This window comes from Bolinopsis microptera, chromosome 5 (genome assembly GCF_026151205.1).
Source record: "Bolinopsis microptera isolate Bmic1 chromosome 5, MBARI_Bmic_1.0, whole genome shotgun sequence".
Taxonomy (NCBI): Eukaryota; Metazoa; Ctenophora; class Tentaculata; order Lobata; family Bolinopsidae; genus Bolinopsis; species Bolinopsis microptera.
In genome coordinates this window covers 21706778-21731095 of record NC_087076.1, presented here as the reverse complement: position 1 = coordinate 21731095, position 24318 = coordinate 21706778, and the positions used below count along the sequence as shown (strand labels likewise).

The 24318-nt window shown below is 40.0% G+C and overlaps 2 protein-coding genes and 1 non-coding gene across 6 annotated transcripts in view; 1 reads left to right on the top strand and 2 right to left on the bottom strand.

Annotated features, from left to right (window-relative positions):
- Positions 1-24318, bottom strand: part of LOC134814788 (MOB-like protein phocein) — a 48335-nt gene that overhangs the window by 995 nt on the left and 23022 nt on the right. The window contains exons 2-9 of one of the 4 annotated variants that reach the window (XM_063823059.1): positions 18348-18482; positions 17868-18113; positions 17520-17694; positions 17140-17249; positions 16077-16481; positions 15544-15753; positions 13397-13690; positions 11222-11982 (exon numbers count right to left, since the gene is read on the bottom strand). In XM_063823059.1, coding sequence (XP_063679129.1) covers positions 11674-11982; positions 13397-13690; positions 15544-15753; positions 16077-16481; positions 17140-17249; positions 17520-17694; positions 17868-18113; positions 18348-18458 — 1860 coding nt within the window. In that variant the 5' untranslated portion in view covers positions 18459-18482 and the 3' untranslated portion in view covers positions 11222-11673. Of the gene's footprint in view, positions 1-552; positions 602-851; positions 980-1691; positions 1816-2015; positions 2117-10052; positions 10162-10374; positions 10539-10859; positions 10944-11221; positions 11983-13396; positions 13691-15543; positions 15754-16076; positions 16482-17139; positions 17250-17519; positions 17695-17867; positions 18114-18347; positions 18483-18605; positions 20018-20180; positions 21718-21847; positions 23703-23953; positions 24052-24318 lie in introns of those variants that run through there. The other 3 variants (XM_063823061.1, XM_063823063.1, XR_010160194.1) reach the window with 3 other exon arrangements.
- Positions 1220-1411, bottom strand: LOC134816194 (U2 spliceosomal RNA). The gene has a single exon (XR_010160380.1). It is a non-coding gene; the product is annotated as a U2 spliceosomal RNA (small nuclear RNA).
- Positions 8447-24318, top strand: part of LOC134814792 (cyclic AMP-responsive element-binding protein 3-like) — a 71506-nt gene continuing 55634 nt past the window's right edge. Inside the window, exon 1 of the mRNA XM_063823067.1 lies at positions 8447-8457. The gene's annotated coding sequence lies outside the window, so the exon portion shown is untranslated. The remainder of the gene's footprint in view (positions 8458-24318) is intronic.

The following is a 24318-nucleotide window of genomic DNA, read 5'->3' as shown; positions in this document are numbered from 1 at the left end:
GCGATAGACAATTTCATAGCAAATCTAGGTGCCAAATTTATAGCACTTTTGAGTTTAGCCATATTGCACCATAATTCTATGGTTGTAGCTACCATATCACAATAAAATATGAATATTTATCATATGTTTTGACTGGCTGTAAAATTAAGACTGGCTGTAAAATTAAGAGATTGTTGTATTATAAAATAGAGTTGTCCATAATCAATAATCAATGATCATGACGCTTGAAACAGAAAACAACTTTGTAAGGAAGGTATAAATTTGGTGTGATATGTTCCAGTGCTGAAAAATCTCACTTCACTATAGTTTAGTTCTCACACAACATTATAAATGTTCGCACAAACACCAATAGTTCAATATAGTATTAAATAAAATCACTCAAACTCTCATAAATCCGTAAACTCCTAGTATTAAATCACTCTCTTCACACAGGCAAACAGCTCCATTCACACATCACACTTGTGTTGAACTTCACTCAGCTCTCAGCATTCCATTTGCCACTCGCATTCCATTCTCCACTCCCACTAACAAGCTCGTATCTTAGTATCTAACCTTGTAATTCGGTGCCTCTATGACAGAGTTGTTGATTAGGGTTGAATACCTGGGATGATAAAATAAAATACAACAATCAGCGATACGAATTTCCGTAAGAGGTATTGAACTTCTTTATACCGTTCAAACTAAGATTGGACAAACTGTCAGCTTGAGCAAAATAGTTTGTTTTGCCAACGAATTATTATTACAGCAATAAACTGATACGCTACAATATGAGGGTAAATATGTATACACAGGACTCCCAAGGTCGAGTAATAGGAAGATTATAATTTCTAATTTGTCATGAATACACTCACCCATCTCCATCGGAGTTGTCACTAAGATTGTCAGAGTTGTCATCAAGAGGAACAATCAATAGGTCCGGTGTGATGAGGTCAAACTTCTTAACCCACCGGTCAAACCTGTGACACAACATCGTCCGGCCCTGAAGAAGACCATGTTATAATTTAAGGTGTCATGGTACCGTCATATTAATTATTATAGCTATTTATGAACCCTCTACGTCATTTGTCTGGCATTGCATTTAGACACTCGCCTAACAGGCTGACGTTTTAACATGACGTATCTCTCGGGAATCTATTCACAGTCGACCCATGCAAGTTTGTGCTTGCTTGTACACAAGCATGTATGATAAACTCTTTCTCATTAATAGGGCCTCCCCAAAGGGAGGTGAGCCTAGCCCCGAGGTACTGCAATACGGGGAAGACTCGTGGTCTGGCTGAAGCAAGCTTCACATCCGAGACCGATTTCCAAAAATCAATTTAATATTGAAGCTACTCGATGAGTAGCGTATCAGATATTAAACTGATAAGAACAGATACTACACTTGATCTTAGCCAAAAGGCCGAGAAGCGATACAACATAATTGATTTTCGGGGGTATGTTGACTGTTCAAAATATATCCTTGTGTTTGAAAAAGTGCATAAAATTTCCCATTGAATCCTCACAAAAGCATCTCATGATATTGATCTACCAGCCGAAAACGACTTCGGAAAAAATTAATTATATGTCTTTCCATTAAATTTGAAAAGAAACCACACAAACCAGTCATTCAAATCAAGCAGCTATGACTGACGACACAACGACAATTGAACAATTTGTCGTTGGTTGTACTGAACTTATCCGGCAGAACTTACCTCGAAGTCGTCGTAGATGGTCTTGTGGTGGAAGTAAGCATGAGAGAAGATCCTGTAGACACGTCTACAGGTGGAGGGGAGTTTGTTGACGGAGCTGTCCTTTATGTTTACCCTGCTCAATAAACTGATCTTATCAAACAGGGAAACATGAAAATCTCGTACAATTTAATGGTGTCCGATTTTGTTAGATATGGGTAAAGATTTGTTGAACAAATTGGTTAAAAATCTTGGTTAAATTTGCTTTAATGTTGTTCCCAAACTTATAAAAAATGCAATGATGATGGAAAATATTATAGTAAACAAAGAAATGGTGACTCCGCTAACCTGCTAGGAAAGTATTTGTTACTGTTCAGTATGCTGGCAGCACCGTCCAACGTATGTCTAATGTAGTCTATTGCACAACATTCCTTTGGTTCTTTGTGCACCTGAATACAGGGAGAATAGTAGATGTAATGTAGTGGCTACAGAATAGTAGATGTAATGTAGTGGATTCAGAATAGTAGATGTAATGCAGTGGATACAGAATAGTAGATGTAATACAGTGGAATGTGGATACAGAATAGTAGATGTAATGTAGTGGCTACAGAATAGTATATGTAATGTAGTGGATACAGAATAGTATATGTAATGTAGTGGATATGTAGTAGATGTGAATATGTAGTGGATATCATTGGTAGATTCGGTGCGACTATTTCTACATCTACTTTTCATCCCTTTAATTCTCTTTGTTCCAATCGCAAAATGCAACACTCTTCAGTCTATCATGTACCAATATGGTAAGCGTGGTATGCTGGTTCAGCCCAATAATTTCATACATAATACAGTATTTAGATGGACCGTATGGGTAACGCCAGCGGCGGAGAGACGACAACATCGCCCTCCGTAATGTTTACCTCAGCTGCAGGACGATCCCTGTTTGCTACACTCCTCATCAGCTTCGCCACCTTTAACATACGTGGCCTCGGTTCTTGTGATGATCCAGACGACATCCACAGCAAACGGGAGCAACTGGGTACCGATTGTCTACGGTACGGCATAGATATCTGCGCTATTCAGGAGACTAAGGTTGTAAAACCGGATTCTTGCAGTCTTAGCAACGGATACAAACTATTATTGTTTGAGCAGAAAAATGGCCGGCACTATGGACTCGGTTTTGTTATCAGTCCCCGATTTATTGACTCTGTGGTATGCTGGAACAGTATCAGTGATCGAGTAAGCTTTTTGGACCTAGAACTCCCTACAAAATCTGGAAAATTTATCAAATGTAGGGTGGTCAATGTATATGGGCCACACAAGAAACTTGCAGATAATGATCAACAACTGTTGATTAATTTTTACGGCCAAGTTAGGGATGCTCTAAACGTCCCTGCTAATGTTGAGATATTTCTTTTGGGGGATTTTAATTCAAAGTTGGGAAAAATGACTGCTTCAGATAAGGACTTTGGTTTTGGTCGTTTCATGGGTAAACATGGTATGGGTTTGCGCAACGATATGGGAGAAAACTTGTTAGACTTGTTATCAGAATTTGACCTCTTTGCCTCCAACACTGGTTTTTATCATCCTGCTCGACATACGACCACCTACACTGGCTGGAGGAAGGACTGGAGTGCCGGGCGAAATAGTAAAAAGACGATCCCGGTCTATTCTCAGATCGATTTCATCCTGTGTCGAAGTAGGTCGAAGCCAATGCTACAAGATTCTAGATCTTATGCAGGCACCTTGACATACTCTGATCACAGATTTGTTGTCACTAGAGTAGACTTTAAGGACATCTGTCTTTGCTATAAACGCCACTCCAAGTCATCCTTAAAGTTCAACACCTCTGAACTCACCTCGAACCCCACCATTCAGGTGAAATATCGTCAATCCTTAGATGATAACTTAAGTAACACTGTTTCTGCTCTGGATCCAAATTCAGACTTGAATGGCTTACTTGAGTCCATAAAGGATGCTGCAAAATCGTCAATTGGTGTCATCAGACACAGGAAACGTAATCGCAGTGACGATGATGAGGTGAAAAACTTATCTAGCCAGCGTTACTTGTTGAGACAGCAGCTTAATGATAACCAGTCTTTAGACAGAACCTCACTTAGATCATCTATTAACTGCCTCACCAATCAGATCAAGCAGAGACTTTCTAACATACGATCAGCTGCTGCTGATGCTATCTGTAATACCATCAGTTCAACAACAGATAGTAAGAAAATGTTTGAAGCTGTTCGAACCCTGAACTTACCTAAAGCCCCTTCTTGTATTGGTGTTCATGATGAGCAAGGGTGCAATATTGCAACAGACACTGGTAAAGCTGCCGTAGTTGCTAAGTACCTTGAGCAACAACTTACTCGTGATGAAGCACCTTTAGAACCTTTTTTAGGACCTCCTCGCCCACTAGTTAAGCCATTCACTAGTGAAGAAATCGGATCAGCTGCTAGAAGTCTCAAAAATGGTCGAGCTAACGGCCCAGATGGGATTCCTAATGAGCTTCTCAAGTATTCTACTGGATCAGTACACAGACGTTTTGCAGACATTATCAATAGAAGCTTTGAGACCAATTCCTACCTTGACCCCATTGGACAGGCAAACATTACCCCCTTACAGAAGCCAAATAAGCCCATTGGTCCAGTGAAGAATCTACGACCCCTCACTCTCTCAAATGCTGTTAGAAAGATTCTTTCAATGGCAACCTTGAAGAGAATTGAGAATAAAGTCAATGCCTTCACTGGTCCATGGCAATGTGCTTACAAGCAGGGTAGATCATGTGCTGACATTGTATGGTGCCAGCGTGTGATGTTATCAGTTGTCCAGAGGAAGAGGTGGGAATACCATCGTATGGGGATCGACATGTCTAGTGCCTTTGACACTATACGACGATCTACCATCCTCGATCTTCTTGTTGAGTGTGGCTGTGATGATGACGAAGTCCGTTTGGTAAGACTTTTGCTTTCCAACACCAAGCTCAAAGTCAACATCAACGGTACACTGTCTGCTGAATTCCAGAGTTTTCTCGGTGCATTCCAAGGTGACTGTCTGTCTGGATGCTTGTTCACACTTGTCTTAGCGGGTGCCTTGCGTGACCTCCGTAACAGGCTTGAAACTGCAACGAATAGGCCTAACCCACCTATCACCGATATTGGTCTTCCACTTGACAGTGAGTATGCTGATGATATCGACTTCAATGATGAAGATGAAGACAATTTGAGGGAGCTGTTGCCTATTGCAACAGAAGTCCTTAAAGATTGGAATCTCTTCGTTAACGAAGACAAAACTGATTTCACTCATGTGTACTTAGCTGAAAAGGGAGCTAAAGACGATCAGGGTAAGCCAATTGCAGGGAACGAGCTCTGGAGAAAGAGTATCACGCTTGGCTCCATGCTTTGTAGCAAGGAGGACATCTCTAGAAGGATATGTCTGGGATATGCCGCGTTTAACAAATACAAGAAAGCTTGGAACCATAAGATCCCTCTGAGCAAGAGGCTTCTGTTGTATGAGGCTCTGGTAGTATCCGTTTTAATGTACAATTCATCTTGCTGGGCTGCCCCTAAATCGGCAACTTGGTCGTTTACCTCCGGACAGTCTATGCAACGTCTATGCAACGTCCGTGCAACAACAAAAGAACCGTCTATGCAACGTCTATGCAACGTCCCTGCACAATGAACACTCTATGCACACTCCCTGCACGGTCAGTCTATGCAACGTCTATGCAACGTCTATGCAACGTCTATGCAACGTCTATGCAACGTCCCTGCACAGTACCATATGAACACCGGCTACTAGCCGGCTACTAGCCGGCTAGTAGCCACTTTTGTAATAACAGCTCCTCAACTTCACATTAACAACCGGCTACTAACCGGCACTTGAAAAGTGGTCACTAGCCGGCTACTAACCGGCTACTAGCCGGCTAGTGACCACAAAGTGGCTACTAACCGGCTACCAAGCGGTCACTAGCCGGCTATTAGCCGAGCTCTAAAGCAGACCTACTAGTAGCCGGTTCCAAACCGGCTACTAGCCGGCACTTAGAAAGCGGTCACTAGCCGGCTACTAACCGGCTACTAACCGGCTAGTAACCACCAAGTGGCTACTAACCGGCTACTAACCGGTCACTAGCCGGCTCTAAAGCAGACCTATTAGTAGCCGGTTCTAAACCGGCTACTAGCCGGCACTTGAAAAGCGGTCACTCGCCGGCTACTAACCGGCTACTAACCGGCTAGTAACCACCAAGTGGCTACTAACCGGCTACTAACCGGTCACTAGCCGGCTATTAGCCGAGCTCTAAAGCAGACCTACTAGTAGCCGGTTCCAAACCGGCTACTAGCCGGCACTAGCTAGTCAACTCTGGTCTCTCAAAGTCTGCCGCTCTGGAGCAGATACACATTTCTCGGAGTCACTTCTCAAGAAAGCGATGTATCGCTGAAGCAGCAAAAGTTGACCTACCAGGTGTCCAACACGCACTGCTGCAACTACGAGACGTCAGACTTCCTAGTGTTTACACCTTCGCAAACGAGATCTGCAACCGTAATCTTGCCACTCTTAGGACCCTTTGTACCCAAGGCGTCGTCCTAGCGCCCAAAAACAATTACACTGCTCCTCCACCACGAAGAAATTGAATGTAATCAGTTTTCAGTATTTTTTTATTTTTCATAAAAATGTTGTAATCGATTTTGGAACTTACTTTCAAATAACGTGTTTCAAATAACTTGTTTCAAATAATTCATTTTAATAATTAATAATAATAAAATTAAAATAATCTCTAAAACTTAAGCATCATGTCTTAGGCATATTCATAGACCTTAGCAAAGCTTTTGATACAATAGATCATGGTACATTACTCGTCAAATTACAGGGCTATGTGATACGTGGGGTGGCAAATGATCTTATAAAAAGTTACTTAACAAATAGATCACAATATACTGAAGTTGTTGGTGAGAAATCTGACGCCTTGAAAATACAGTTTGGAGTCCCTCAGGGTTCGATTCTTGGACCTCTCTTATTTCTCCTATATATTAATGATATCGCCAACAGCTCCAGTTTGGGATCATTTGTCACCTTCGCTGATGACACCAATATATTTGTGACTGGGAAATCTAAAAAGGAGGCATATATGCGTGGTAATTCTCTTTTAGCTAGTTTATATTCCTACATGCGAGCAAACAAACTCCATGTCAACTTGTCTAAATGCTGTTTCATCCACTTTAAACCAGCATCGTCCTCCCAGACTGACAATAATTCTGAATATACTCTAACCATTGATAACTTTCCAATAAAACAAGTTGCATCTGCTAAGTTTCTGGGAGTCGTCATCGATGAAAAGCTAACCTGGGAAGAACATATAAAATCACTTAGGCGTTCTCTCAGCCATGCAACATCAACTCTCTGCCGCCTACGCTGCTCCCTCCCAGATTTCTTACACCGCCAGTTGTATTACACTCTATTTGAATCACACCTCTCCTATTGTATCACGGTTTGGGGTGGGGCAGCCAAAACTCGTATAAGTTCTGTATTCAAAGCACAAAAATATTGTCTCAGGGTACTGTTTGGCGACAGGGAGGCATACCTAGATAGATTTAAGACCTGTGCTCGTGCTCGACCGTTTGGCAACCAAAATCTGAACAAAAAATTTTTCTTGAAAGAGCACACGAAACCTTTGTTCAAGGAACACGGAATACTTGCCGTCCAAAACCTGTACACTTACCATTGTTTCCTTGAACTCTATAAAATCATGAAATTCCGTGCTCCGATTTCCCTCCATGAAAATTTCACCTGCTCAAGTAGGAAACCCACCCTTATACTAAGCCAAGCAGACCCCCCTGACAACTTCAATAGCAGAACGACTCGTATTTGGAACGTAATTGTGCCTAAGCTTGGTATACGTGACTACTGTCTAAGTGTGGCCTGCCTGAAGTCTAGGATGAAGCAATCACTGCTCGTCAACCAGCATAACCATGCTGATCTTGATTGGACAAACAAAGATTTCGAATGCTCTAATCTAAATTTTGACATTAAGTCTACCCTAGGGTCCACACATCCAAAATGATTATCTTGAAATTGAAAATAAGCTGGGTGTGCATTTTCTTTTGTCTTACTAACGTGTGTGAGCGCAGTGTGGTGAGAAAGTGTTTTTAACAGATTTATTATTAGACTTAGGATTATGATTTTTAATATATTACATTGATATAAGATTTATTTTTGATAGGTACTTAATAAAGTTGATGAATTTCCCTCCCTATTAAAATTTTAAACCCATTTAGTGAAAATTGATAAACGAAGATCTAGATATTGATACATATTATAACCAACATTGCTTATATTCTGCCTTGTAAACAAAGAGCAAATCTTCTTAATGCCTTCTTCCTGTCCTAAAACTAAAACTTAATCCTATTAAAGTAAAGGCCAGTTGTTACCACAAGCTATTATACCGTCCCTCTCAAAAACATGCCTCAGCCTCCATCAAAAACAATTTTAGTTTTCAGTCCTTCTAGTTTCCAAAAATCTACCGAGCTAGTGTTCTGGTGTGCACAAAAGCCCCTAAGCCCGTGCATTCCTTGCCCCGCTAGCTGCCAGTCCTTGACAAACTTCCAATAGCAAAGATCAACTAGTCATTTACAAATTGAGCACTATACAATTTTAATTGTTTTAAATATTTGACTTTGTAAAATGAGCTAAAACATTGATTTATTAGTTTCATTGATTTATTAGTTTCATTGAATAATTTGTTTCAAATAACAAGTTTCAAATAACAAGTTTCAAATAATTTGTTTCAAATAATTTGTTTATTTGGCAATAATGAATTATAGCCGGTCTGATTTAGAGTCGCCTAGAGCAGGTTAGTACTAGCCGGTTAGTAGCCGTCTACTAACCAGCTAGTACCCACCAGCCGGCTAGTGACCGCTTTTCAAGTGTCGGCTAGTAGCCGGTTTGGAACTAGAAGGTCCGCTTTAGAGCCGGCTAGTGACCGGTTAGTAGCCACTTGGTGGTTACTAGCCGGTTAGTAGCCGGTTAGTAGCCGGCTAGCGACCGCTTTTCGAGTGCCGGCTAGTAGGTCCGCTTAAGAGCCGGCTAGTGACCGGTTAGTAGCCGGTTAGTAGCCACTTGGTGGTTACTAGCCGGTTAGTAGCCGGTTAGTAGCCGGCTAGTGACCGCTTTCTAAGTGCCGGCTAGTAGCCGGTTTGGAACCGGCTACTAGTAGGTCCGCTTAAGAGCCGGCTAGTGACCGGTTAGTAGCCGGTTAGTAGCCACTTGGTGGTTACTAGCCGGTTAGTAGCCGGTTAGTAGCCGGCTAGTGACCACTTTCTAAGTGCCGGCTAGTAGCCGGTTTGGAACCGGCTACTAGTAGGTCTGCTTTAGAGCTCGGCTAATAGCCGGCTAGTGACCGCTTAGTAGCCGGTTAGTAGCCACTTTGTGGTCACTAGCCGGCTAGTAGCCGGTTAGTAGCCGGCTAGTGACCACTTTTCAAGTGCCGGTTAGTAGCCGGTTGTTAATGTGAAGTTGAGGAGCTGTTATTACAAAAGTGGCTACTAGCCGGTTAGTAGCCGGCTAGTAGCCGGTGTTCATATGGTACTGTGCAGGGACGTTGCATAGACGTTGCATAGACGTTGCATAGACGTTGCATAGACTGACCGTGCAGGGAGTGTGCATAGAGTGTTCATTGTGCAGGGACGTTGCATAGACGTTGCATAGACGGTTCTTTTGTTGTTGCACGGACGTTGCATAGACGTTGCATAGACTGTCAGGTGGTAAACGACCAACTTCCCCCTAAATCAGTATTGGAAAAACTAGATATTGCTCACAGACGTCATCTGCGATCAATTTTGAATTACAAATACCCTCACATCATCTCCAACAAGAACTTGTATAAACGCTGCAATAGCGAACCATTGTCAGCTAAAGTGGCTCGTAGTCGGTGGAGGATGCTCGGACATGTACTGCGGGGGCCTACAGATGGCCCAGCCTATTCGTCGCTTGTTTTTGCTGTCAACACCTTACAGCTTCAAGGGTGGCGTGGAAGACCGCAGTCAAACCTTTTCTCACTGATTCTACACGACCTTAGTGTCCGAAAATTATCGTTAAATAATTTATGTGATTTGAACTATTTAACGTTAATTGCTCAGAATAGAGTTAAATGGAGAAGTATGCAGATTGCATGACTTTTGTTTGAGAAAGATTAGGGGACAGAAATGTTTACTTTGTTTACTATCTGTTTCTTAGAGCTTTTGTTTATATATATTATATATACAGTATGTGTAACAAAGTACTAACAAATTACAGTACTAACAAAGTACTAACAAATTACAGAACTAACAAAGTACTTACAAATCACAGTACTAACAAAGTACTTACAAATAACAGTACTAAAAAACAACTCACGGCACAAAGGAAGATCCAGCTAGCAGTGGCAGTCATCTGGGAACAAGTCTCGGAGTTACAAACTGGTTGTAACATCACACACAGCTCATTAAGCTGCATACAAAACTGCCTGGGGGAGACTGTATAGTAGATATCAAGTGACATATGTATAGTAGATATCACGTGACATATGTATAGTATATATCACGTGACAGATACATGTGCTTTGTTCGGGTGGCAACATTAAAGAAGATTGATAAATTTCAAGAAATAAAGTCTATATATTATATGGATTTTTCGGCTACATTTGCCAACACTTGAGTCCAATGATGGAGTATAATACCTGAGGTGCTCGTAGTTCCAAACATTAACATCCACTTTCAGGGGCAGTTCCAATATCCCCTCGATATCAGTAAAGTCTCGTCGTATCTTCTGCTGGATGAATTGCTGGATAGCCAGTGTACTCTCCATCTCATCTAGCTCTTCATCCGGCCACGAGTAGAAATCCTGAAATATTGGGAGAATTATTTTTACAGGGTCAGTCAACAAAAATATCAGGATTTTTATGCCGAACAAACCAGTCCCATAACTCTTACTGTTGATTAAGCGTTTTGTAAATGACACACGCACCCATGGATGTTGAACATTATTATTTAGTAGATTGTTGAAGGACAATGAGATTGGGAGGAAAATGGAAATCCAAAACAAAAACAATGGTGCCATTGTATCAAGAGGCCATTGATCTGGATACTTGACCAAATTAAAGTAAGGTTATTCAGAAGAAAGCGTACTTTCAGTTTTACATTACAATCTCAAAGAACATCATACCCTGTATTTAGTTCCTGTATTAATCCTCCTCACTACCAATTCACTTCCAGTGTCCATGTTTACAGCTGCTGTTATTATATCATGCTACAAAATGATATATAATGTGACAATGTTAAATTACAGATATAATATGGATATCGTACAATAGTTGTACTAGAGCCATGGGATTATTATAACAAAAGAGTCGAAATTAAGCGAATAAGAAGATTGCCATTATTGATACTTGTCCGTAAAATATTGTCATTCTGATCTGACTAAAACTTTAAACTGATCCGGGTACCACAGTATTGTGATTGTGCATTTTTGTAATTTGAAAAAAGAAAATATTGGCCATGCCTTACTACGTATCTCTGAAATGTTAGAAAATAAGAAGTTTTCTTGGTATGTGGTATTAAAAACAACGTAATATTATAAGTTATATTTTAACAACTGTTAACAATGAGTTATTGATTGAACAATGTTTCTCTGAAGAATGAAGATGTTATATTGTATATATAGATATATTATATTTATCAAATCAACTGATTAGACTACAGATAAGCTAACATATTATTATCATAATATTGTCTGAAAGATTAAATGCTTTTGAAGCGATCTCTTAAAAATCATTAAAAATTGCGTCAATCTATTTGTTCGGATTCCGCATTTGAAGGTTTAAAAACAAGGGATAACACGCTTCAAAATAATTCCGCGGCACAAAATTATAACATTTCAAAATAACTAAAAACTAGATTATATAATATATATATATATATATATAACTTGTAAGGCAAACTTAAAATCTAACTGTGACTACTTAAAACAATTCAACAATCTACAGTTTGCTGTAGTCAATTTTGGCGGTCGTTCTTCCTCGTTTGGATTTTATCTGAACATAATCGGAGCTTTTATCTGAGCTAAATTCTTTACATTTCTCCATTTCTGAGTCTAAATGTTCACTGCTGGACTCAGTTTCGGAAGTTTTATTGTCTGAAGGTTTTGCTTTTCTTTTATTTTTCTGCTTGATCTCCTCCTTGCCCGGTGTCTCAAGCTCAAGAACGGTTGCTTTGTTTGTTTTATCTTCACACGCTTTATTCTCAGAATCGGTACACGTCGAGGCATGATGCAAAATATTCTTAATGCCCTGTAGATTGTACTATGTTACAATTATTGCAACCTTTTGATTCATTAAATTTGTATCAGAAAAGCAGAAAGTACATAATTACAAAGATTTGGTTTAAATTGCATCTTTTCATTCTATACATTGACGACCAACTTGATACATTGGTTACCGCTCTGGGAAAGGTGTTTGCTGACAACACCAAGCTCATTGGAAAAATCATGGACTTAGCTACCAAAAGCCTACTTCAAGACGACCTCCTAAATGTAATCGCTTGGGCCCTGAAGAACAACATGCAACTAAATGAGGCCAAATTCGAAATATTGAATTACAGCTTGAACAATTCATTACTGTTAAGAGAATTGCCCTTCACCAGTCAATATTCCTGTAACAATTTATTATTTAACAAATGGAAGAACTATTGACCCAGCCAAAACTGTGAAGGATCTAGGGGTTCTCCTGTCAAATGACTGCTCCTGGTCTTCTCACATACAGCAGATGGCTAAAACAGCAAGGACGATGACGTCATGGGTCCTTAGCGTATTCAGAGATAGGTCACGCTTCCTCATGCTCACACTCTACAAAACCATGGTGAGAAGCAAACTCGAATACTGCTGCCCGGTGTGGAACCCTGACAAGATCAGCGATATAGAAGCTATTGAAAGCATCCAACGACACTACACTCGTCGAATCAGTGGCTGCCAGAACCTTGATTACTGGGAACGCCTGCAGAACCTGAATCTTCTCTCATTACAGAGACGCAGAGAACGATACATCATTATCCATACATGGAAGATGATGAATGGACTAGCTCCGAACGACATCAACATGCAGTTCAAGGAAAGCTCCCGACACGGTGTAAAGGCCACTGTGCCTGCATTTAACAAAAAGGCACAATGCTCAATCTCGACCCATTATGAAAACTCTTTTGGAGTAAAAGCAGCCAAACTATGGAACCTGCTCCCCAAGGAAGTTAACACAATCCAAGTCTTGGAAACTTTCAAATCCTCCCTTGCTAAATTCCTGAAAGGCTTCCCGGACACCCCGCCCACAAAAGGGTATACCGCCATCACAAATAATTCTCTTCTGGAATGGACTCTACAAAAAGATCTAAGCCAGGAGTGATTGGAGGACGTACTTGATACTGTTGTCCAGAAGCGATCCCTGCCGAACCTACCTAAAGTAACCTAAAGTAAGTAATGATGAACATTCAATATCATGAGTAAAATATGCAGATCACGAGTAAAATATGCAGATCATGAATGAAATATTCAGATCATGAATAAAATATGCAGATCATGAATAAAATATGCAGATCATGAATAAAATATGCAGATCATGAATAAAATATGCAGATCATGAATAAAATATGCAGATCATGAGTAAAATATGCAGATCATGAGTAAAATATGCAGATCATAACAAATCTCAAAATTACTTGTAGATCAGGAGGATTTGTTTTCTTCTCAACTGAACACTTGGTTGATTTAGTTAAAGACTTGGCGGCACTCTCCCCATCTGTTTTCTCATTGGCTTTCTTATCAGTTCTGTTATCAGTCTTATTAAGAGACATGTTATCGCAGCTGAACGCTACAGGTCGGATAGTGGGGGTCTCTGAAGTGGGTGAACTTCTCTTTCTGTGTATTCTGTGAAAGTGTGAGTCAAGTTCAGGGAAGGTGGCGAAGAGGAGGTGACATTGTGTACAGGAGAGAGTTTTCTTCCGGAGATGTGCCTGCAAGGAAGAGTAGCATTACTAGGTGACGGTTACTAGGTGATAGTTACTAGGTGACGGTTACTAGGTGATAGTTACTAGGTTACGGTTACTACTAGGTGATAGTTACTAGGTGACGGTTATTAAGTGATAGTTACTAGGTGACGGTTACTAGGTGATAGTTACTAGGTGACGATTACTAGGTGATAGTTACTAGGAGACGGTTACTAAGTGATAGTTACTAGGTGACAGTTACTAGGTGATGGTTACTAGGTGACGGTTACTACTAGGTGATAGTTACTAGGTGACGGTTACTAGGTCACGGTTACTAAGTGATAGTTTCTAGGTGACGGTCACTAATTGATATTTACTAGTTAATAACGTAAGGTGATCATCGTTACTCAGTGATTATGTATTTATGTATATTTATGATATATCATACATAATATTGCAGTTTCCACCGCTTGTGTTGCGCATGCCGAATAATTACTGCACCCATGACTTGATAAATACTACACAGCACTGAATCTATCATTTGCTTGACTTCATGTCCTGACGATCGTGGCCTCTGACAACTTACTAACTTAGTAGCAGCTTGATCTTTATATAATATGAAATTCCCACCACTCAAGTATTGGAAATCTGCCTTTTAATCCCAATTTTTCATTCCATTTGATCCGCTTTATACAATCGATTGTTCGACTTGGCACTACGATATTGATCAATAATCACTTATAATAAGAAAAATCCTTTTCTTCCCCTACCACTCAAGTATTATGAATCTGCCATTTCTTTTGATCCGCCTGCTTATAAAAAAACGTCTCGCACATCCTAATTAGGGGAAAGGAGGGGGGTAATTAGGATATAGGAGACACAGATATCACACCATTAAGGACACCAATCAGCCCAATTACAGTTTACACCCTCTGCACTAATTGGCTTTCCAATTACCAGAAACTGACCCTATATTCACGATCAATACATTATTATAAGGAGTCTGTTCAAGGTTTGTTTTTCGAAAGAACTATGTATTTTATCGTTTAGTATAATTCATCTCCGGATGTACCACGTTTCAACAATGATGGTATCCCTGTGCCTTATCTCGTTAGTGACACAAATTTAGTCTAACATTACGTACGTATACTACATAATATGATATACACTAAGTATAATATAGGTGGGCGGAGCCCAATTGAAGCTCACTGCCTGAAAGCGTTAACCATTTCCCTAAATATCCTCCGTTTCCTCCTCATCCTTTTCTGCCTCCTCATCATCCTCATCCTCCAAGGACTTAAAGGCACTGGAACCCGTACAAGAGCTAGAGTTCATACTTTAAATTGACTGAAGTCTTAAACCATTGAGTGTATACAGACATAATGGAAGGGTATATACTATATTTACTGAGCTGTTTTAAAGATGATCATTGATTGAATGCATATTTTGGGAGCATTTTTCGGACCCGGGACCATACTTTCTTTTTAACTTTATTTGTACAAGTTGCCTTGTTATCACATTCTGCAATTAATTTTTTACTATTGATTGTCAACTTAATTCTATCAACATCATATCTAAAGGAGCGTTTGGTGCATTTCAGGACTCAAAATGCATAATTTACCTCTGACTGCATGGAACCAAACACGAGCCCTTCATTTCAGGACTATTTGGGCCCTAGCAAAATGACAACTTTAAATATTTCTCAAAGCCCCCAATGGTCCTAAACAAAACCCCCAACTCTTTAAATCAACATACTAGCAGATGAGAACTGACGAGGAAGAATTATAGCAATAAGAAGCACATCTTATTGGTTAAATGTTTGTTTAGAGTTCTTACTTAGAGTATTTAAGAGTCGACAAACAATTTGGAAATTAGCTAACCTTTTCATTATGGTGCACCAACATCGACAGAGACGTGAAAGATCTGTTGCATACAGAACACTTATATCCTTTACTTGTATGAGCGGTAGTATTCATGATTTCCACGCCGTTGGCTATCTCCGCTTGTCGCTTTTCCACAAACTGAGCCACTGGTATTGGCACACCCGTCGTTGGATCCATAATTAAATTGTCAGACATATTTTGTGGTCCCTGCGAAAGCGTTATAATAAACTCCAAAATAAGACTTAAATACCCTTGAAAAAAATTTAAATTTCTTACAACGGATTTTTACAACACGACGAAGTTAAATTTCATAAGTTATTAATAAACCTTGAATGAAACAAAACGTTTAACTTTTACTACTAACTGTAGTCTGTACCCTGCCTAACCTCGTATGATATATCAATGAAAGTTAACTTAGGTAGCATATGATATGAGACTTTTAACTATAAAATTAATAAAAAACAAAAGCTCAGTGAGATGTATAGTGTATACATTGTCAGTCTGACAACCCCTCCCTACTTAGTACTTACCAGAATCTGACTGGTTTGAGAGGCAGTGACAATGGAGGAATCAGCAGCAATGCCCCCAGCACCTCTAGCACCCGTTTCTAAAGTTAGTGCACTCAACAGAGCATTTCCCACCATGTTAGCTGTATTAGTGCTGCCCTGCCCCGACACCAGCGTAGCTGATTGTGGGGTGGCGATGTTAGGAGTAGCGGAGGAGGGTCGGTGACTGGTGGCAGCAGCAGTACGTGTAGCAGTACGTGTGGGAGGGAGCTTCAAGTATCTAGTGGTTTCCGGGTCAGGAGGTTTGGTGTCTCCCCCACATGTAGCAGAGAATCTCAGGTGGGTTACTAGCTGACTGGAGAACTCGAAGAGGACGTTACATCTCGGGCATTTGGGGATGTCGCTGCCTCTGTGGAACGATCTCTTGTGCTGTAATTATGACATGTTACATCATGTTAAATTGTTTTATCAAACTTTGTAATTGTACAATTATTAATGATTTGTTTTAAAACGACAGCAAATGACTGACATGATCAGAGATCAGGGATCAGGGATCAGGGATCAGGGATCAGGGATCAGGGATCAGGTATCAGGTATCAGGTATCAGGGATCAGGGATCAGGGTTCAGGGATCAGAGATCAGGGATCAGGGATCAGGTATCAGGGATCAGAGATCAGGTATCAGAGATCAGGTATCAGGGATCAGGGATCAGGTATCAGGGATCAGGGATCAGGGATCAGAGATCAGGGATCAGGGATCAGGTATCAGAAATCAGAGATCAGAGATCAGGTATCAGGTATCAGAGATCAGAGATCAGGGATCAGGGATCAGAGATCAGAGATCAGGTATCAGGGATCAGAGATCAGGTATCAGGTATCAGGTATCAGGTATCAGGTATCAGGTATCAGGTATCAGGTATCAGGTATCAGGTATCAGGTATCAGGGATCAGGTATCAGGGATCAGGGATCAGGTATCAGGGATCAGGTATCAGGTATCAGGGATCAGGTATCAGGTATTTCAATATAGGCGGTATTAACGAGAGGAATAATCACGACGTGATAATAATATGATATGAAAACTACAAACCTTTTTGAGAGCAGATTCACTGTAGAACGCTTCCTGACAAATCTTACAGCGTAAACTTATTGGAGCTCCTTTACCTAGTAGATGGGTGTCTTTCATGTGACCAGCCAGCGCTGAAAACGGATTTTAATTAACCACTTTAGTTTCTTTTCATTAAAGGAAGAATTCCGCCGTGAGTTAAAAGTTAAAACACGGACTTTTAATATGTTGCTTATAAAGTCTTAGTTAAACAGCACTTGTCAACAATCAGCAGAAACTGATCCTGGTAGTTTGGCAGTAAGTTTATAATTATTATTGTCTCTTTTGTAACTTTTATCCATTTCCGACCGAGTTAGCCCCCCTTTTTAAACTTTAAAACAGAAACATCATACAAAACAGCTTACCCCGTGGCTCAAAGGTAAAGAAGTTGCAGAGATTACAGTTGATAGCTCTGAAAACAGTTTCTCTGTGAGTGAGCAGGTGCTGGACAACATCAGGATACCTCTCAAATGCCTCCCCGCACACCGGGCACTCCGGCTTGTGGATCAAGGTTACTGAGCTGTTCTGTTGGGCCGCTACCTGGGTTTAAGTGATCTCGACTAAAGCGTGGTCATGTTGAGATATAATTCCCATGTTCATTGGAGGATCATTCATCGAAATAATTATAATTTTGGAAATCTATTTTTAGACAGTTCTTAGACGAAATTTGCGAAAGTTCCAGACAAGTCATTATTGATTTAAAAGGCTCGTACCGTGTTGGTTCTCCTCCGTTTTGGAAGAGGAGCGTACCCAGGCCTCGTGACTTCCCTGCCAGGCCTCGTGACCTCCCTGCCAGGCCTCGTGACCTCCCTGCCAGGCCTCGTGACCTCCCTGTTTATTTCCAGGGTTTGTGATTTGGGTAGGCTCTTCTCCACGATATCCCGGATCAGCTCCTCCACTTTCCGCCGTAGAGACTTGTTGAGATCACCACTGGAATCCTTGCAGGGATCTGTCATTATCTGAAGTGAAAGAGTGAGAGGGTTAAAGATGTTCATTTGAGAATTATTATTATAATATATACAGTTATCCTAGGAGTCTAAGAACAGAACAGGAAATATTTGATCGTGAGGAGAGTATTATAGCGGCGTCATGATTGACAAATCTGCAACGTGCAGAATTAGAAGTGACAAAAAGTTAATGTTAAAGATCCTTCTTTAACTCAAATCACCAACATGATAATATTAAAAACTGACCTTGAGCAACAAGGGCACCAGATCGTAGCTGACCAGTCTGGGCAGGTCATTAGAGATAAAGTTCAGGATCAACTCAAAGTTCAAGTCCGTCTGTGTACCCAATGAGATCATATTTTCTATTCATTCAGCAAAATACTGTTTGAGGGTGATGTATGATAAACGACTTTGTTGGCGGTTTTCAAAATATGTTTCATCATATTATGTTTATGTTATGTTGGAAAGATTGCAGAAAATGTAACAAACTCTGAGGAGTTTGAAGGATACATCTGAACTAATAGTAAAAATAAATTACCTACAACAAGATACAAACATCAAAAATTAAATATAATTTGAATTAAAAACAGATCGCACAAAAGAAAACAAGGGATCCACCATTAGGGTCACTATAAAACTCCACTTGCTCCCTTTCCTACCACTAAATTCATTGCCCCTACACATTCAAATACTTCTTAACAGAACTATACAAAGAAAAATCAACAGCACAGTGAAAATCGTGTCCACCATCTTCCTTCAACAGTATGAGTCGCTGGCACACATCCACAGCGTGCCAAGGATTAGCGAAATAAATTTCATAATATGTGTCAGTCAGCTGTTTTGAGTTAAGCATTTCCGGACTATCCCGGATTCTGTTCCGGAGATTCAGGGAAAAGTACGATGCAGCGGATTGAGACACGGCAACAATCCCCGGATTACATTTGTTTCTGTCCAGAAAGTCATTGAAAAACTCTAGAACATCTTCTCCCTCGGTGATAGGAGGAACGTTGAATAAACGCAGGTAGTTGTGCTTCCATATGCTTTTAGGTAGGTTTGGTGTGGTGATATAGAGCTGATCGGGAGTATCTGGAAAAGTTTCACAAACTTGGCCGAATGGAGTTTTAGGGTAAAACATTCTGTAAACGGGGTAACTGTCACGGAATGTGACCAGAATCTGAGACCGTGGTCATCGCTGCCGATCTTCTCTACCGTCTCCACCATTTTATCATACTTGAGATCAAAATAGTTTTTAACTCGACCGGTAAAACGAGTATTTTCCGCACGGACAAGTATCATTTTCTTGTATCTACTCTCATCATGTTCAGTAAAAGGATAAAGGTACACATCATTACTTGTTTCATCTGTTTCCAACCTTATATCTTCTTACAAACTTCACTGCCCTTAATGAAACAGTTTCTATGAGAAATGCTTGGATGAGTCAGGCTACTTCTCTGACGATATGAAAAGTACAAGAATCGTCTGTCTTCATCGTATGGACAGTGGGCGACTTCCCTGCCATTGCTAATTCCAAATTGTTCTAAATATTTGAGTATTCTACAAGATGAGTGGATGCTAGGCCGGTAGGCTGCAATCATTAAATACCTAAAGGGTCTATGATAACGGTGATAATTATAACGGCCGAATTCAAAGTTTCGTATCTCTGAAAAAGGTAGGGATTGATCACCTTTTCTGAACGTTTTTAGAGCTTCCACTTTTTCATGAGGACTAGAAAAATTGAAATAACCAGTTTTACGTTCCCTGAGAATACAGTGTCCATTGACAGAACCACAAGTTGATAGCTGTTTGTTAATGAAGTCGGATGTTTGTTCAACATCTTCTGAAGTGCTCAGAGCGGCGGAGTTCTTTAATTTCACCTCGACAGTATTGTTGAATGGCCGGAATATTTTCAGATCATCCTGAAAATGAATAGGTTTTAAAAGCAATTGTTGTGTTGTAACTTATAAACAATTGTTTTGCAAGATTGAGTTCATAATTCCAAGACACAACTGGTAGTGTGATCTCCTATCTCCAACAAAACAAAAAGCAACGAAGGAATTACAAAATATAGAAACCACGCACATTGTAGAAGAACTGGCGTCTGAGGAAGCGCTTGCAACAGTAACTAGGGAACACAGTTCGTTCAGTGAGACGTAAGGTGAGAGCCATACAGAGCCATTCAGTTACCAACCAGCTTTTTTTTGTAGATGGAGTTTATGAGGGGAGGACTTTAAATCATCTGCAGAGCTGTTTTATTTAAGCAGTGATTAAAATAATTTAAGAGTTTAATAATTTAAAGTTATATCTTGAGTTGAATTAATCGTTGAATTATTTTAGAATATTTTCATAGCTGAGTTAACGATTCTTTTAAATATTCTAAAACACAAGATAAACAAAACATAATTCATCGTTTTGTGTCAAAGCGGAAGTAATTCAAACTAAGTATTCTTTAACATCCTCATAAAAATTCTTTCCATCATTCCAACCTTTATTAACACTGCAAAAAAATCCATGATCAAAACCATTCACTTTTGACTGCATGATACGATGGTACACATCAAAAGTGTGCCAAGGATTAGCGAAATACAGCTCATAGAAGATCGATTTTGCACCCTGCTTACGGGCCACAGCCACAATACCCTGGATTGCAACCCAAGCGGTCCAAGAAATCGTCAAGATAACTAAAAACATGTTCATCAGGAATCTCAGGAACTTGATAAAGTCTCAAAGAATGTTGCATCCATACTTCTTTATGAGCTTGTGGTTGGCTGATATAAATCTGATCTGATGTACTTGGTATAGTTTCGATAATTCGGCCATAATGAGTTTTCTGATACAGAATCCTGTATGCAAAGTACTTATCTTTGAATGAAACATCGTAATGTATCCCTTCCCCGCACTCCCGAACATTCTTAACTCTACTAACATCACCGTACTTTTCAGACAAATATTCCCTGAGTACAGACAAACTGACACCACGTGTCAAAACATCCACGTTAGTCCGATACATTCTAACTTTATGGCCAGTAAACGGAAACAAGAACACATCGTTACAAAGTACACCAGACCCCATCTCCTGATAATCCCGGGCCACATCGCCCCCCTTGATGTTGCTGTTCCTACCACTCATACCCGGGTCTGACAGCACTCTCTTATCAGTGTAAGCAAGATACATGAACAACCTGTCCGGATCGTACGGACAGTGGACCAGCTCTCTGCCGGCATTTGTCCCAAACTTGTCCAGATATCTGATGATTCTGCTGGTTGAGTGGATGCTGGGCCGATATGCCGCGCACACCACGTATCTGAAGGGCCGTAGTTCGTGTTTGTCACGACTCTGTCCCACTGTGTAGTCTTCCATTTCGTAGAAAGACATGGTGTCTCGTGGCGACGCTTTTAGTGCGTCTTCTTTTGCTGCACGGCTGGCGAAGTTAAAGTAGCCTGTTTTGCCACGATCACAAATGAACTGACCATTGACAGAACCGTATGTTGATAGTCGTTCAGAGATCAATTTAGGAGATTGATCCATGTATCCGGTTTCAGAATTGAGTGACGAAGTGGAAGAGTCGAACTTAAGTTTTACAATGTTGTTGAACGGTCTGAACACGTCTAGATCGTCCTGAAAAAAACACAATTTAAAATCTGATATGATCAGTAAATCATAGTTTATGCTGGACAAGTATAAAAATTAAATTGAACTACTGAGTTGAAGAAGCAGATAGCATAATACAGGTTAACATAAATCTTACGTTGTAAAAAATCTTGGTATTTGTATTTGCAGCTGAGGACAGTCTTCGTATGCTACATAAAGAAGGTGACCGCTGTAGTATTCTTCTGTTACAACGAGACATGGTTAAGAGGTTAGTCAAGATACAGGCCAGACTTATATTCCTGAGGTAAATGGTTAGATCAAGATTCATACTTTGCAATAAATTTAAGTATTGATTATAATAATATGTAAAATAAACTTCCGAGGGAATAATTTTGATTTTGGTTATTGCATTCCAAACGGGTGCGAGTATTTTATATCCTGTGTTTAGCTGATAAAGAAATACAATAGGAATACGATAATTTATAAAAATTTGCCTGCCAAAACTGTAAACTTTAAAATCTCCAATTTGCAAAATTATAAATAGCCAAGTTACCTGGTAAAATTGAATACAGTGCTCGATGCAAATTCAGGCATATAAGGAGCGAATGCAAATATGCCAAGATGCAAGATAATCTGCGCAGTAGAAACATAAACATCAAATTATTATACAAGCTTGTTCGTGGGAATAAATTAAATGAATACCATAGATGCCGATAAATAATAAGGTCAATATCAGAGTTTATCAATAAAATTAATAACCATTGACATAAAGAGTAAAGACCTATCATCAACGGTCCCAAACACCTAGACCCCACATTTAAAAACCCACATCACCGTCAACTAGCAGTCTCATTTTTCTTTCTCTTTTCTTTCTGTAAGTCCTCATCTACCCTATCCATATACTCGCTCTGCCAAAACGGACTCCTCACCACAACTCCTAACCCTGCATACTCTTTAGGGGCATCTCCCGAACTGAGAAACTGATGAACCTTACAACTGACGTCCCGTACGTACCATGGATGGGGCATTGTAACCCACGCTATTTTAGTCTTATCGTTATGACTTGTGGTGAGTACACCAGGGTTACATACAGCTAGGTCTAGGAGGTTTGATATGTACGTGTGAGCGTCTGCTACGTGTTTGGGAACTGAGGTGAATTTTATGGAGTGTGCCTGTTTTATCTTGTGGGAAACACTATCAACCTTTACGGCTATCTCTGTCCCGGATTTTTCGAGAGTCTTTTTAATTCTACCATACCACGTTATATCATAGAACATTTGGAAAACTGATCGGGAATACTTGAACTTGACGTTCAGTTCGGACGGCACCTTTAGGTGTATACTCTCAATTTCACCGTAATGTTTCAGATATTCCAGAATCTCGGCCAGTAAATCGTCCGAGAACTCGTGATGACATTGCACATTAACGCGTTGTCCGTAACTGCGGACATCTTCGTCCATGTTCCGCCACACTAGCACATCCTCAGCATCTGAATGCTGTGAAATAGCGTGTCCCGGGATTGTTGACAAGGCTTCACTGGCAGCATCACTTTCTTTAAAACGGTAATAATTACAGTAGAAAAACGCTCGATCTGAATCGTAGGGACAGGGAATTATTTGAGTTCCGGTAATATGACCGTATTGGAGGAATCGCATCATCATACTTCCAATAGGATGTACACTCGGACGGTATGCAGCTCCGATTGTACCTGCAAATGGAGGCTGATCTCCTCGCCCACCTCTCATATGTTTGACATGATCATAGTCTTCAACTGAGTATTGGAATGGAAATGTATCGTCTGTTTTTGAGTTGACAGCGTCAACTTTGGATTCTTCGTTAACAAAGTTAACGTAACCCACTGATTCTTCGTAATTTATGAGGGCAGCGTTGGCTAGGCCGTGTTTGTGTTGAAGAAGATCTTTGAGCTGGGCAGGGAAGATGTTGGCAAGATCAGCAGGGAAGTTTATTTTGACCAGAAACTTGTTAAACGGCCGCAGAACTTCGAGATCCCGCTGAAAAAATATTATATAATATTGGATAATGTTGATATTAAACTTTCTGATTTCATTAATTATTAATATTAACCTCATATTCTGCTTCTAACTGAGTCAACTGCATAGAAGAAACTCGTTAAATCAGTGATTATCAAAATGAGTCTCAATAATGGCGTGTCTATCAGAGGAAAAAACAACGAGTTTAAACATATTAATGTTATGATTTATAAGTAATCTAACTTTATATTAATATTATTATAGGAACTTACGTCATAGGAAAATGTGATACGGGTCCGAGACAGTTGCTTGATCCTCTTACTCAGTTTTGTCGTAACTAACCGCCGACATAACATTACCAAACATCTACCTTTGAGAACGATCAATTTCATATCAAATGAATATCACGAATTAAAGAAAATATCCTTGAATTTCAAACTTAAGCCATCATCTACAGAGAGAAGCTCTCTGCTCTGGTTTGAAGCATATAATATAAACTCAGTAATTTCCACAATATGTAATAGCATACCAGTCTATTATATCGTTTTGAAGCTGATGAAGCACAATTTAACTGTTTAAGATTTTGATCATTATTCGAGCAAAACTTAGCTTCTTAATTCGGACTGAAATTCCGGTC